General features: G+C 44.5%; 1 protein-coding gene across 1 annotated transcript in view; it reads right to left on the minus strand.

The window, feature by feature from the left end:
• Positions 1-16,458, minus strand: part of LOC138455172 (fatty acyl-CoA hydrolase precursor, medium chain-like) — a 419,018-nt gene that overhangs the window by 213,922 nt on the left and 188,638 nt on the right. The window contains exon 6 of the mRNA XM_069607090.1: positions 1,635-1,748. Within this exon, the coding sequence (XP_069463191.1) occupies positions 1,635-1,748 (114 nt within the window). The remainder of the gene's footprint in view (positions 1-1,634; positions 1,749-16,458) is intronic.

The following is a 16,458-nucleotide window of genomic DNA, read 5'->3' on the forward strand; positions in this document are numbered from 1 at the left end:
CGCCAGTTTTTTAAAAAGAGTTGGAGAAGCCAGGTCGCAGGTGTTGCAGAGAAGGGACATGAATGATGTGCTGGAAGAGGGCGGCAGTCAGGCCCATCCGCCAAGCTCCCCAACTCGGGGGAGCTCAGGTGAGGAGGGCCCGATCCAGGAGGCGGCAGGAGGTATCCCCTGAAGGTCGGGAGGGGAGGCCTGCTCACCTGAGTGACTACGTTTTGGAACCCTGAACTGGTGGGACCAGCACCTGGACTGGAAGTGACTCATGGGACTGGGGAGGTTGTGATTAAAGGGGTTGTTTATTTGTGTGCAGTGTGTTGTCATATCGTGTGTGTATTTTACCTCCTTTATTTGTTTGTTATGAAAAAGGAGGAGTGTGGTGCTGTCCCTTTAAGGACATATGCACGCGGTGGAGTGACATTGCACTCCGCCGCGTGCAGTATAAATAAAGCGACTGCGGATCCTGAACCTAACACATGTGTTCGTATGACTCTGAGTGAGGTAGGCGGCTCACGAGGGTGCCGGGGGGCCGCCGGATGTGACAGAGCCAATTACAACACCTGGGGAGTGACAAGGCACTCCCCCATTGGTCCATTTCTGGCCAAAACGAGCTGGTATGCCCCGGAAACCTAATAAAAGGCTCAGAAATCGGCCATTGAGAGGGGGAGCCACTACACTGTCCAGGCCACAGGAGCGCTGCCCTGAGATTCCCGCCAGCACTTCTCACCTCTTCACCCAGGCAGCTCCTGATAGATGTGGTCAAGCACTAGAAATCCCTGCCCCACACCGCCCGTTTCTTACCTTGTGGGTGATGGCCACTGCAATCTTGTCCAGGCCTTACCTGGCAGATGCAGCCGGGCTCTTCACCAACCGTCCCCAAACCACCATCCCATTGCTTTGCCGCAATACACCCGTTGGCATGGCCCAGCTGTTTATCAAGCCCCCTCCCCTCTCCACCCTCAGCAGGTTTCTATGTGATCTCAGAGTCTTAGCAGTATCATCCTTTGCTATAGAACACCTGCAGCCAGTAGCAGCAAGCATCACAAATAAACTTAATGTGGACTAGTAAATTATGCCATGTGCCTGCTGAAATACAGTGGAGGTGAAGTGACTGAAGTGCTAAGGTTCGGGAAAATCACCCTGTGTGAAGGCTCTTGCTTTGGTGAGAGGGGTTATATTACAGAGTCGGATCATGTAAATGTGAACTTCTCACGTTATGCTGTGGATATTTTCTGTCAGGGACAAATTAACCGACTGAAAGCATTTAAATCCATTGTATGCTTTTTTCTGTCTCTCTGCCTCTATTCGTGGGAGAAATAACTACAACATATCAGTTCCAGGACTGGGCTATGTATTAGCCCTACGCTTGTATCTACTGCCTCATCTGTGAAGCCGTTGACATCATTCCCTTGACTCGAGCGATTGCCATTTAAGGATGCACTGCCCTGAAACCTAATGTACTGATCTACACTCTAGAGGCACTGACATTTCAGCTGAAACTGTCCCTCAGCTGCAAGTAGATAATGATTACATACATTTCAGAACAAGATAAATACTCTGCCACTGTTTGATGAATTCAAACATGAAGCAAGCTGAACTATGTAAAGCACAATTTTGATAGAATGCAGAGTGGAACTTACATGATTAATGGCCAAGAGCGTTGACTTATCGGTGCAGACGATAGAAGGAAGGATAGCCACCCCACTTTCAGAAATAGCTTTGTGGAATAAGCCCTTGGATAAGGGGGATAAAACCTGGAAAAAACAGTCAAAATGACAACCATAAATACCAAGTTGTTGATAAACCTCAATTTAGCATAACATCAGATCTATTGGCGCTTGGAGATCGATATTGACCTCCTGTCAGCCAATCAAACATCTTAAGAATGCAGTCAATAACTACTGTTATTGACTCTGTTATGAACGTTCTGTCTTTGAAAGCAGACAGGGAAACAACACATTTCCAGGCAGGATTTCTTTCAACACGATACTTCGTCTACGAGAGGACTTTCGTGCTGCAACATCCTATTTAATACATCAAAAAGAAAGCTAAAACATGGGAAAATGCTTTTGCTGTCTTATAGAGAAACTGTTTACTTTTATGTGACACCAAATTCATGTTCATGTTAAACTGGTTTCAGTTCAACCAAGTTAAATTGATTAATTTATAAAGAAAATCATGTTATTTAAATAATATAACACTACATTTCTCAATTCCCTATTTACTTTAACAAATACTTTACCAACATATCTCCAAAACGTGTATTGCTACTACCACTATGTGTGATAATTACTCCTCGCATTGACTATAAGGCTATATTGATAAAAGCATTGTTGTTGTCGTTAGGATCACTGAACACGGTTATTGATGTTTAATGCTTCATTTTAACAGCTGCCCAGAACTTGAGAAACCAATTAAATACTGCAGTCACTATCAAGGGTGCAATTCATAGGTGAGATTCCCAAAAATCAGAGGCGGCGGCTATAAGGTCACCAGCAACAAGATATGGACCCCAGAGTACACTAGCCTTTTTCCACCAATTTGGACTTATAAATCTAAACATTCCGTTTGAGTTTGGGCTGAAGCTCTTCCCAGTAAATCAATGTTTGTAGACGTTATTCTGGGCCCTTATCCACCATTTTATGAGTGCCTTTAATGGCCAGGTTTTAAAGACTGATCATCCCTTTCTGTGACTCTCAGAATGTTATATATCCTCCTTCTCCCTGTCTTCTCCAGTCCCTGCTGACCACTGGTTCACATTCTTTTCTCTTTCTCTCTTCTCCTTCTTTTTACTCTCCTTCCTCACGTGTGATGTTCTTCCCCCTGCTCTGCTTTCTACCATCTCTATTGATTTTTCACTTCCTGCTTCACTCCTTACCCTGCCCTGTCCTCTCCTTCTCATCTCTAATCCTCCAATATTGTTCCCCTGTGCTTCTCCAATCTCCCACACCTCTCTTCTTCTCTTCTCCTCTTCTCACCAATTTCTCCCCTTCTTTTCATTTTATCTGTGCTCTCGAACCGTCTCCTAACTCCCATACCTTCCTCTCGTTTGGCCCTGCTTTTACACCATGTGTTATCGAGATCATAAGTGGGTGACCCGCTGCAGGTCTGCATTACTTATGAACAGGCTTTCAGGTTGTTATGGTCTGGGTCTGCTTCCAACTCTCCCCCCCGAGCCCCCACCGGGTGAATCTACTTCAGTTGCAGTCAGTAGCGTGGCTCCCCACAAAACTAAATTCCCATAAGATAGCATTGTGATTTATGACCAATGTGATTCCACACACTATATCCCTTAGAAGACAAAACCATGGTGGAGGGTATAGTTAAGCCTGGTGAAATACTCTGGTGCTGTTACCCACAGCCCCAGCGGTCCAGCAAAGGCAGATAAATGTACAGTGTGGGGGCAGGAGGTCAAACTTACAAGACATGGAGAGGTCAAACTTACAAGATATGGAGCGCCCATCATGGATCCCAGTGTCGCTGCACCCTATCAAGAAAACATCCACCTGAGGCCAAAAGTAAATCAGTGGTGTGCAGGAATGGGATGCAATGCCCTATAGAAATCTCTTTAATCAGATTCTAATAGTTCAAATCCTTATTGCATGGTTACAAACCTTCACAAATCGGATTCAATTACATGGTACCTTCAGTGACGAAGTTAAAACAAATATTGTAATAAAATATATATCCTTTTATTATAGTTCCATTATTTATGCCTTGTGTCAATTATTTGGTGGGTATGTCCTTTACGAAACCATGTCTTTCCATCTTACCTTGCTATTATGCTCCACTGCGTTTCTGTTTCTTGTTCTTATTTTGCAATGTGTGCTCCTATGCTGTGCATCTCAGTCATTAGCTTCAAGGTTCTCTGACCACTGCCTATTTACAGGCTTTGTAGGGCTTCCTATGGAATTGCAGCATACTAGTGTACTTGGGAAAGAACGCATCATATTCCAAGATAGATGATGGCTTTTTGGCCAAATCATTGCTGTGGATCATTAGGTTTGTGAGTGGGATGTCTCTTCCGACCCTGACCTCCATGTCCTGCCTTCTGGATTTTTTGGTGTTATATATAGCAGCATCAGACATGTAGTTTCGGGGTGATTATCCCCACTATTACCGTGTGTGTGTGTGTGTGTGTGTGTGTGTGTGTGTGTGTGTGTGTGTGTGTGTGTGTGTGTGTGTGTGTGTGTGTGTGTGTGTGTGTGTGTGTGTGTGTGTGTGTGTGTGTGTGTGTGTGTGTGTGTGTGTGTGTGTGTGTGTGTGTGTGTGTGTGTGTGTGTGTGTGTGTGTGTGTGTGTGTGTGTGTGTGCGTGCGCGTGCGTGCGTGTGTGTGTGTGTGTGTGCCATCCTGCTCCCCTTTTACCAATATCATGTTACATTCTCTTGACCTTTCCTAACCTAAATCAATATGAATCAAATGCCACAGTCAATGAGGTTCACCAACAACCCCACCCTACGATTACCATTTAGAAATATTCTGCTTCAGATGTCTGTAAAGTGACTGAACATTCGTACCTCATCATGACAATGGCCACCTTCATGATCTCCCTTTTCAACATGTTGTTTGCCAAATCCTCATTCCATGTTTCACCTTTTAACTACCTTGATTTACTTTGGTGTTCTCTGTACCAGCATTTCCAATTTACCTTTATTATTCCGGCCTTAAGCATGCATTATCCAGCTCTTTGCCAATTATCAAAAATGTTTGCCATATGCAATACAATGTTTAACAGGCTAACAAGTGGCTAAACATTGCATTAGCCCCACATGAAAGCTCTGTAGGCTGCCTGTTCTGCAGACTTTGCCCTACAGGCTGGCAGAATAGCTTTAATTGGCATACTCCCAGTATTTCCAGCAGAATAAAACAGGGTCCCATTGGACTGGCCCACCCAAGGGAGCTTGAAAACGAAATGCCCAAGAAATGATAACACGAGACCCACTCCATTTTGACCTCCTTGCATGTTGTACTACAGTTGTGTGTCTTTCTGACACACAACTGCCAACACCTTAGATTTGGATGTTTGTAGACAGAGCTCTTACATCTGTAAATTAAGTATAAATATTGACTAGTCTTTGTAGGGCTTTTGGAGCTCGCGTAAGCAACACTACATCATCTGCATGTAGTAAAACTGGATAGCGACGTCCAGAAATAATAGGAACCTTTTGAACACAACTAAGGTCATCCTCAAAGTCTTTAATGCAAGGATTAAAGAGGCGGGTGCCAGGACCTCAGGGTTCATTAGTCATTTCAAGTCCTCCAGCAGCTTCCCCTCTGTTTCTTATGCCCAGGAAGTAGGGCGAACTGTGTAAATGCATAGACTATCGACTGATGAATGCAATAAACATTAATAATATGTACTCACTTCCCTTGATAAATGTGCTCCTAGGCCAAGTGAAGTCCACAACCATCTTAACTAACATGGATCTTCAGATGGCTTATCAACTGGTGTGAGCCAGAACTATTGACGGGTGGAAGAGGGCACTCTGTGCACAGTATGTTCTTTTTTAGTACAATATGTCTATGCAATGTGCCAGCTACGGAGTGTGATGGGGTGTCTTGGTGGATGGTGGATGGCCTTTGAAGTTGGTGCAATAACTACTTCCCCGAGCTGACGAGCCATGCCCCTGAGTACATTGTCCAGGATGCCAATTTGACTTCCATTGCCTGAGGAGGAGGGCAGGTTACGTTTCAGCCGAGGAAGACCTTACCAAAAGTGTACGAGGCTGTTGGTCAGTGCAGAAGTGAGCCTGGTTAATTTGGGCCCGGCTCCCCCGAGTCAAGTGTGAAAGTCTGATGTAGCCCAGACTGGGGCAGTTGCTATCTGGTCCGGACTGTTTGACTCAGGCTTGGTATTTGTTTCCAGGTGGCGCTCTATCAGATTTTATTAACTTTATCAACAGAATTGGGAGTGTCATAGCAGGTTACTAATAGCAGGAGTCAGGTCTTGTTCCTTATTGTGCCGAAATTCCCAATTTTTTTGGGCACATAGCCTGGATTATGAAACCTAATATGGTCCAGCGGCAAGGCTTGTGCAGTGATGCATTGTTGAGAGGGAAGTGAGTACACAGTCCCACGCATTCAAAGAAAGCACAGAAAGAGGCTCTGAGATGAAAGAAGGGGAAAAGGACGAGGGGTCTAATGAGGGGAGCCTATTTATATGCCAACCTAGGATTTCTGCATTCTTTTCTGGTGTGGGGAATATCTCTATGCAGATTGCTGGCCAAACTTTTACTCCCTGACCCGATAGGATTGAACCCAGGGCCAATACCTCTTGAAGTTGTTTCCCCGATAAAGAATCCTTGGGCTCCACCCTTGAGTGTAGAGGGTGACACATGTCCTCAGCTTTCATGCTTCCTGCAGTCGTTGGATAACAATGGGTCGCTGCTTAACCTATGCAGGACCCTGCAGCGCAACACACAAAGCAGATCTTGCTCAGATGGGATTGGTAATCTGACAAAAATGTTGGCTAGCCCTAACGTGGTCGACCTCGCCATTGAAATGGAGGAAGTTGAAGCCTCTATCTACGAGTCTATGACTGCTGGGCTAGAGCCAAAAAAGGGAGCTATGGTGAAAAATGATGGTTTTGTACCTTTGCTAAATGAGCTAACCTCCAAACTTGACGCCCTATTGGCACTTTGCTCAGTTATCGCCTCGGACCAATGTGAGTTGAAGCAAAAATTGAAGCATACTAATAGGGGCCTGAATTCCCCCAGCTTGATTGATTTGTAGCCTGTACTATGAAGGTGGGTAGCACTAGGTGTGCATATAAAGGAGTTGACAAGTGAGAATCCTGGTGTCACCTCACAGGAGGCTGAAGGTGGGCCAGTTACATTAATAGCTGACTCCCCGGACACATCAGAAGCATCTTGGAATTCTCAAGACTCTGTTAACATTGCAGTTGGGAATGAGGAGGATGCACTAGATGCTCTATGTGTGGAAATCTCTATGGTAGAGCATTCACCCCATCCCCTCGATAAGATGCACACTCTGGTCAGAGCCAGGGCCGAGCTGGGGCCTATTTCTTTTAGGTTACCCATATACCCTGTCAATCTTGAAGGGTCAGGGACTGTGGATAGGGACACAAGTAATAAAACATCTGATAAAGGTTGGAAAGTGACCAGACCTCAGGCTGATGTGACTAAGCAAACAGTGACGTTAAATGGACCACTGGATCAATGGACTGTCTCTAACAGCAATTCAGTATCATATCCCCTACAAGTGCACATTAAACCTGGCGCAGTAAAAGATATCGTGAGGAAGGGAGCATGCCAATTTGAGGGTAGTAAACCTGACTTTTATCCCCCACTCAGGTTGAGTCGGGCAGCCCAAACCCATTAAAACCTATTTCCACAGCACCATTGCCCTCAACCTCAGGAGAGCAATACCATTGCATAGCGAAAGGAAATGGGGTTTTAAGATAAGGAACGGCACAGAGTATCAGGGCGCTTACTCCTACTTTATGCAGCCCCATTAACTTTATTATAGGAAACAGGGTTCAGAGTCCTATAAGGCCCGGAAACTCTGTAAAACTGAAGGAGCTGCAGCACGCAGATAGCTGTCCCTTTTTGAATAGAACAACTTTAATCCGCCTCTGGGCAACTGCAACATGGTTATCTTCGATTGCTTCTCTGACATGGCCCAATTGGAATTACCCACATGTGAGAGTCCAACTAATTGGTTCTTGTTTCGGTTTGTCTCTACTTCTATTGTGTGCAAATGCAGGGGTTTTTCTGTCCCTTTGGCTGAAATTAATATTTTATGATGAACTGTACCCCCTTCCAAGGTGTAGTGATTCGTTTAGAGATGGTTCTCACATGGCTGGGAAAGATAGCCACCAGGATGGTAGGCTGTCAAACAATCTTGGTGGCAAGATCTCGCCCCATGCTCCTCCAGAGCCGCCTCTGGACGGTACAAAGCTGTACAATGGGCTATGTTGCCCCACAATAAGGTAACTCTGGATGAAAATCAGCTAGGGACATTCTGCCCTCTGAAGATTGCTAGTTGGAACACCAGGGGGTTTAGCCATCTATTGGCTGAAGAGTGGTCTTGTGTGACCTTAGCTGGTTATGATATATTCATGCTACAGGAAACTTGGTTGGACTGTGCTCTGTTGGTAGATGGCTTCCAAGTGTTGGCAAACAAAGGGCCAAGGGCCGCCTGTTACAGGACTTGTCATTGGTGTAAGTCATAACATTTGCTCTCATAGAGTCCCTTTAGTGACCAGAGGAGTAAATGTGTTGGCTGTTGAAATGTGGGTAGACTCCTGTGGAGGAAAGTGGAAGATGCTCCTTATAAATGTACACAATCCTCCTTTTTTGGGTAATACAGAAATGCTGTTTGAGCAGGTTGAAGAGGTCATCGCTGAGTGCAGCAGGATTGGTACGGATCATTATGTGTTGTTGGGTGGCGACCTCAACGCTAAATGTAAAGACAAACTATTGTGTGCCCCTTGTAAAAACGTAGTTGGGCGGAGAATTATACTCTAAGAAAAGGGTAATGAAAAGGGTAAGAGTTGGGCTAAGTTTTTGACATCTTGGGATTTGACGATGTGTACTGGTCGGACTAAGAGTGACCTCCCTGGGAATTATACGGTTCCATGTGTTAAAATCACCGCAAAAATGCCCGTTTACACAACAAAATCGTGGCAAAAAGGCTGTGGTTTTGCCGCTGCAATACATGTAAAGGATGCGGGGGACACCCCTGCAACCCCAAGACCCACTATACCATTTAAGGGGAGCAGGGGACACCCCCACAACCCCTGCTCCCCTTAAATGATATAATGGGGTACACCTTTACTGGGTCAAACCACTGCATTTTTGCTGCGATTTTTTGTAAAGGCGACATTTTTGCCGCAATTTTATTACTGCATACCAATTATACGTGGAAAGAGAATCTACGCCATTCGCTGTTAGATTACTATTTCGGGAATAATCAATGTTTAATGCATGCTACTGATCTTAGGGTGATCCATAACGATCATAGTGACCACAACATTTTGGCTATCAATCTCAATATCGAATCCCCTTATGTGAGGCTCCAGGGAGGTGCAGGCATATCGATTATCCATGGTGGAAATAGTATCCACTGGGCCACTCGAAAAATGCACAAGGTGGGTGAGTATATTAGTGGACTCACTAATGAATCAGTTGAAAGTCTGGCTCTTCTTGGACACAATGAAACTGAGGACTGGATGAGGGATATAGCAGTCAAGACTGGCTCTTGTGTTAGGGCTGCCATTATTGGCTGCGTTAAACATATGCATATGTTTGAAAGCGTCATTAAAGACGCAAAGAGGGGGATGTGGCATAACATTAGGCAGGCCTGCTACTCCTCGTCTTCTGACGAGGAGAGGACTTGTTGGGTGAAATTGATTAAAAGTAATTACAAACGATGGTTGAAAAACTGGAAACATTCAGCATTAAATACCCAATGGCAACACATGTGTATGTTGCTGTGTGGAGGTCACCCAAAGAATATATGGGCAGAATTAACTAAAACCCGAGCTGGCCCTAGAATCAAGGCTCTAAACCCTATACAGGAAGGTAGGTGGATGGAGTATATTGGGCATAGTGGGGGTGAGCATGTGGCTGCCGGTGCCCCAGGTTTCCTGTTGAATGGATAGGGTCTGGAAATAGGGGAAGATGATATAGAAGAGGTAATCTGGAGGCTCAAGGACTCGAGGGCAACCAGGTGTAATGACTTTGCCAATGTGGCATTGAAGGAAAGCCCTGGGAGGTGGGCACGAATACTTAAGATCTTATTCGATAAAGTGTGCAGTGCACAATCTATCCCTACCTCATGGCAGCAGTCGGTTCTTGTGCCAGTGTACAAGAAAGGGAATTGGTTAATACTGGACAACTACTGACTTCTGTCTCTCCCGGCTGTCTCTGGGAAGTTTCTTTCTACATTCATTATGAGGGCCCTACAGAGTTCAGCTGTAAGCACTAACTTATTGCACTTTACCCAAACAGCTATTCGCCCTGAAAGTTGTACAGTTCATAATTTGAGGGTATTTGATGTAATTTCCCGGGGAGCCTTGGCTGCAGATGGGGCAACCATTTATGTTATTTTTGTAGACTTCTGAACAGCATTTGATGAGGTCAACCAGGAGAACTTGTAGGACAAAATCAAAAGATGAGGCTGCTTTTGAATATTCTTTGGTATTTACATTTAAATACCCACGAGTGTGTACGATTAGACAAAAAGGACATATGTCTCAAAAGGTGCAAACATTCAGGGGAGTGAAAAAGGGGTGCTCTTTGGCTCCTTTTCTGTATAATTTATATATGGCAGATTAACCAAAATGTTTTAAGGAGGAAAGACTAAGGTTATGTCTATTTCCCCTAAAATAATTAAGCATATGAGCTTTGACACCAATCTAGGTAGGATTGATTACGTGGACTCTTATCCCTACCTGGGTCTGGAGATGAGCGCAAGGAGGTCCTAAAAGGAAATTAAAGAGGCTAAGAGTATAAAGGCTCAGCAATTGACTGCATTAATAAGTATTTTTGTGGCTAAAACAGCAGGTTACACACTGGACGGACTTACTGCACTCTATTCATAGTGCTTCTGCCCAACTGTATTGTATGGGTTGGAGGCACTTTGCATGGTCGATTACAAGTGGCTAGATGGCATTGAGGGTTATTTCTGGAAATAGGTATTAAAACTGGGCCCCTCAACCCCGACTCAGTATCGGCGATTAGAACTGGGGTGGGTTTCCCTGAAAGGCCAATTGATGGGGAGACAGGTCTTACTGCATATAAAAACTAGTTCTCACCCATTGTGTAAATTATTAACCACTTTAAGTGGTTGCCTTAATAGACAGTGTGAAACACAATATGGCAACCAAATGGTAAGGACATATGAGTGGATAGGATGGCACCCTGATTTTAAACTAGGGATGAGGGTCCACTCATTGAACCTACTGTACAAAAATAGAGTAAGGAAGTGGGACTGGACCAACAATTATGCACATTTGTCTACCCTTACCAACTACAAGTATGGGGTGAATGTGACCCAAACCCATTTACAAACCCAAAGATATCTAAGGCAATGTCCATCCTATGCAATGCAGTTGTTTTTTTTTAAAACTATGAATAAACCTATTGCCTTTGTTGATTTTCCTTGGCGCAAGTTGTACGATTCGAGAAGGGGAATGGATATGTCTTATGTGTAGGGTACCTGGGGCTCTGGAAACTCCCCTGACACGTCCTTACACAGTGTAGAAAGTTAGGCGATGTGTATATAACAACGCTGGGGTGCTTCGTCCATGAGTATGTAGCAATAAAGGATGATGATTTTTGGAACTACTGTTAACTCAGAATCTGAAAGAATTAAGTTTGAGTTATTTAGTGCCTGAGGCACAGTGGTTAAAATCCTCACGGAAGAGAATAGCTAAATGTTCATTAACAAACTTAGGCTGGGTGCCAAGAAAGGAAGAAGAGTTGCAGGGGATGATGGTTATTTAGCTTATCGGAGTGAATTGACTATTGTATATGTATGCCCACCTTTGTTTTATTATGTATTTATTTAGTGTCCCTTTATGGAAAACCTTGTGGATTTTATTCCCCCCACGATTAGATGGGATTGGATTTTAGCTGTTTTAATTAGGGGTATACAGTTTGGATGCCCACTGGTTCAATGGACCCATGGTATGCACTGCAACCGAGGTTGGTTAGGGCAAGGAAAAGTGTCCAATGTGGCCCCTGATGTAGACGAAAATTCAATGATAAGAAATGTTAAATCTTTTGGATTCTTTGAAAGTGTACAATACAATGTAAAGTAAAGGGCAAGGAATTTTTAGAAACTGTCCTATGTGATCTGTCTGTCACACTTGTGTGCATATTCGTAGCCATACTTGTACTTGTATTTGTATTGCTATCTGTATTTGCATCTGCACTTGGATTTGATTTGATTGGTTTTAACTTTTAATCTTGTGTTTGTAAAGGTTCTTCGAACTGTAACTAAATAAATGAAATAAAAAAATGTGCCCACTGCCATACAACATTTTATGAATAATATGTTCAGAGACAGTGTAGACCATTTTGTCATTGTGTTCCTCAACAACATCTTGTTATGTTCTCCTTCCCTGATACAACATATTACACATATTTATTTCTTCTGCCTTTGACATGGTCAATCCCGCCATCTTCATAAATCGTCTCTATGATACCCTTGGGATAACGTACCCGGGCACTGGGGTGGCTGAATTACTTCCTTTCAAACCGAACCTCTCAAGTGAAATTGGGCCCTTTCCTTTCCTCCACCTCGCTCTCTCTACCGGTGTTGTTCCTCTGGGCTCTATCCTATTGCCATGGCTCTTTAACATCTACCTTACCCCCTTGGCCCACCTGATCTACACCTTCTCTCCTGACTTCCAGCATTATGCTGATGGCACTCAGCTTTCTTCAAGTTTCCATCCTGTACGTGTTCCCCTTACTCTCTCATGCCTGACTGACTGACTAACTGACTGCTATTCAGGCGTGGTGCTCCACTAACGATCTCTGCCTTAATGCCAGTAAGACAGAGATCCTTCTCAATGGCACACCTGCTGCTGCCGTGCCACTCACTCTCTGGCCTCCCTCCTTGGGACCCTCCCCTCAGCCTCTTGTGAGGCTAAACATCCTGGGGTCATCTTTGACATCTCTCTCTCCTTCTCTCCACACATCACAGACCTTTCCAAGCAGGTCATCTTTCAGTTTCACCTCCTCAGAGGCATTCTCTGTTTCCTCACCTTCCCCAGAATGTGGGATATATGGACCCACTCAACAGTATTTCACCACATCACCAAGCTGCCTGTCTGCAAGAAACAGCAATATGGCTGTGCTGGCTCCGGGTGCACCAGGACCTCAAAACTGCATTTGGCAACAACAAATGAAAATGGCTGCACCGTCCTGCCAATCACACATCAAGCAGGATGGAATCAGGGGACACACTGTAAAAGCATGCCAGTGTGTTCTGAAACATAGAAATGGAATAAAGTGAAAAGGCAGCACTGCTTTGCTGACAACCCAAAATTCGCCTTCAAAACGAAACGTTTTCACCCTTTAAAAATGCTGCTTTGATGCTAATTCCATCTGTTCTGTCTTAAAAACTACTGTCATTAAAAAGGCCTTGCCATGCCCAGCATATCGCATTGTGCTTCACCAAAACCAGGCACAACCCCTGAATAACAGGCCCTATCAAACCAACTTTGAGAAAAATCAACAAGAAACTTCACTATGTGCTGTGCACGGGAAAACATGTTAATTTTCTTCACAATGTATAAAAGCTCAGTAGTTCAAAAGAAACTCCAGCTATCTGAGCCCTGTCTATTTCAAGGCATCTGTTCTTCAAAACAAAACTCCTGCTTTCAAGAAAATGACTTTGGATGCAAATACAGTTTGGGAATCCAGGATCTGCCAAACTGAATTTAAAGAAGGAAATGCTAGCTGTTTTCAACACAGGTGTAAAAAATGGGCTTTTGCAAAACTAAAGGAGAAAAATGCCCATTTAAAAAGTAAACTGTTGAAGGAAAGCCTGCCATTACCTAGCAATGTGAAGGGGTTTGTGGCTGGTGAAAATGCATACAGAGGATATTATTATTCCACAGGTTTGTTTTAATTCCGGACCCAAAATAAGAAAATAAAGATTTAAAAAACATGGGCTGAATTTACAAGCTCCCAAAAAACCCAGTTACTCCAGTTGCCAGCCCTAAAAACTTCCCCCTAGGAAGGGAGACACAGCATAAACTTCCAGGACACGAAAGTGATAATTGCCAGCTTGAAAAACTTTGAATGGGCCAGGACAAAGAAAGTTCACACGCTCGTCAGACGTTAGTCTGTGCTCCAGGCTGGCACAATAGAAGTCCTGGGACACTAACCTTTGAAGTGTGAAGGGGCAATAAAACCTTCAATTAAGCTGAGAAACCCCCACCTTGCTTTGAAGGAAATGACAGTTGGTAACAGTTGAAGGAAGGAAAACAAATGATCCAGTGAAAGGGACTGTCATTTGCTTCCAAAGACTATTTTATAAATAAACGTTAAAGAATGTTTATCTCTACAGCAAGACATTGTAAAAATGTAAGATTTTCACAGTGTAAAAGTGATTTTTTGGGCTTTCTTTTAAGACTTGGTAGAATTCATTGACACCTTGGGGACAGAAATGGCAAAATATGGCAGATTATGATAAAAGCATCCATGTTGCAAATGCAAATTTTTGTACATACACCCCTTATGATAATCCACACCCATGTATAAAGTTTTAGAATTTTGAGTAATATAAATCCCATTGAAAAACGTGAAAAACTGGTAGAAGAGGGAAACAAGGTCTCACAGACTGGAGTATTGGACTGTACGTGCTGCACAAAATATGTAACCTGTTGTCATGATCTCTGCTTCCAAAAGGTCAGGGTTTTCCCAACTCCCTTGGAAGCAGATCCATAACCCAGGTTCCGAGTGCCAACCAGTCCCAATTGGGACCTTTTGGACCCAGTCCTGGCGCCAGTGGCACCAGGCTCATAAATATGCCCAGTCCCAGCGCTGGAAGCGCCGGGCTCATAATGCTTGGGTGGACTTACCTGCAGCAGACCATGCTGCTTACTTGCCTGCCAGTTGAGCCTCTGATCCTCTTCTGTTTGGAACTACTTTTCCTGTTGGGTGGGGCAGGAGCCACTCCCTAGATTCAGAACACTGGAACTCTTCTGGAAAGCAGGAACTCTTTTCTTACCTAGGCGTGGCTGTGGAAGGAGACACCTAAGCACTACAGGAGGCTATTTAAACCACACCCGATGGATGAATCTTGCTTTGCGTTATTCTGCATCCTCTGCAGCAGAACGCTCATCGTGTCTTCTGCATCTGATCCTGGGCCTAAGGAAAAAGGCTTACCATCCTGAATCCAGTCTTCAGCAACACCTATAAAGACAAGAAAGAACAGGTTAGCATTATGGTCTTCAGTGACAGCTCTTCACTTACCTGGTCCATCGGCTGTCACCAACGCCTCGCGCTGCATTCCGGCATCTGAAAGACAAAGGCTTACCTACTCTTCGTGCGCTCCGGAGGTCTTCACACTGCATTCTGGCATCTGAAAGACAAAAGCTTACCAACTCTTCGCACGCTCCGGAGGCCTTCGCGCTGCATCCCGCATCTGAAAGACAAAACAAGGTGCGTTTAAAGACATTGGGGAACTTTAATACTCACGTGCCATTACTCCTTTCCACATCTAACCCAGTGGGTATTCCGGCGCCCTGCAGCCGCTCCGAACTTGTACCTGCAAAATAAAAAGACAGTTAGAGCGCATTGCGAAGCAGGCAACAAGCGCTTACTTACGTGCTTCCAGGCGCTTCTATTCATCACACGGGCTCCATCTTCAACTCACTTCAGCCCATCATCCGCCATCGCTGGAACCCTGCAAAACAAGAAACATCATTACTAAAGACTTTAAAGACATTAGAATTACTCGAAACTTCCCGTTCGTGCAGTAAACGACGGACAGCAGTCCTCTGAAGTCAAGAGGCCTGCTCCCCTTATCCAGTGAAGAAACTGGTTACAGCACCCTGCCCCGAGGCAGATGGAGAGCACGGCGTTCACTTACCTAAGGTGAGAGCGTTAACCTTTGGGGTTCTACAGGAGAAGAGAAAGGGAAGAAGTGAGAGACATTCAATAACCCAGTTCCTTAATCCCATATTTTCTATCTGCAGACATCTTACCCTTCGAGTCAGACATACAGTGCACAGAGGTCCAGCCCAAAGAGCCAGCCGTGTGTTACACATCACCTTTGAAGATAAGGTATACGCCCAGTCAAGACCGGCGCCTCTACGGGAATCAGGTGAGCGTTACACCTGTGTATATAATTTGCTAAGAGATTGCAATTGTATAAATGTTTGTTTGTGGCAAAATCGGATTTTAGTTAAAGTAACTATGGGAGGTTTTTGGACATTATAAAACTCACCTCATGAATCTGACATCATTTTCCTGAAATCCAACCAGCTGAGAGCGAGGTGGAGACTATCACCCTTGTCCTATCTCGTTGTTAGAGGCGTGTTTAGTTAAGCCTGCCCCAGTCATATACTTTGATGATGTAACTAGGCATTATAAATAAGAGTCCCTAACAAGACTCTAGACACACACGCTTCCTGATTTTCATGCACCAGCATCCTGTTCCTGTTCCATCCATCCAGATTCCAGATCCCAACTGCAAGGCCAAAACATTGCTGATTCTACTCCAGGGCCCACTGCAAAACCCAAGCATTGCTGATCCTGCTCCAGTAAGGCCTCAATTCTGAAAACCCACTAAAATTCCCACATAACCAAAGGGGAAAGCTGTGGTGTTTTTGGGAAGCATCCTGATACCACTAACTGCATGCTTGCTGCAAACCTGCCATCCAGCTGATATTTAGTATCCAGTGACCGGAATTGCCAGTCCAGAAGTGCCATCCGGTGACCAGAACTGCCCATCTGTTTGCCAGGACCTGCCGTGTAGTG

The sequence above is a fragment of the Ambystoma mexicanum genome, chromosome 1p (assembly GCF_040938575.1).
Source record: "Ambystoma mexicanum isolate Mex_15411 chromosome 1p, UKY_AmexF1_1, whole genome shotgun sequence".
Taxonomy (NCBI): Eukaryota; Metazoa; Chordata; class Amphibia; order Caudata; family Ambystomatidae; genus Ambystoma; species Ambystoma mexicanum.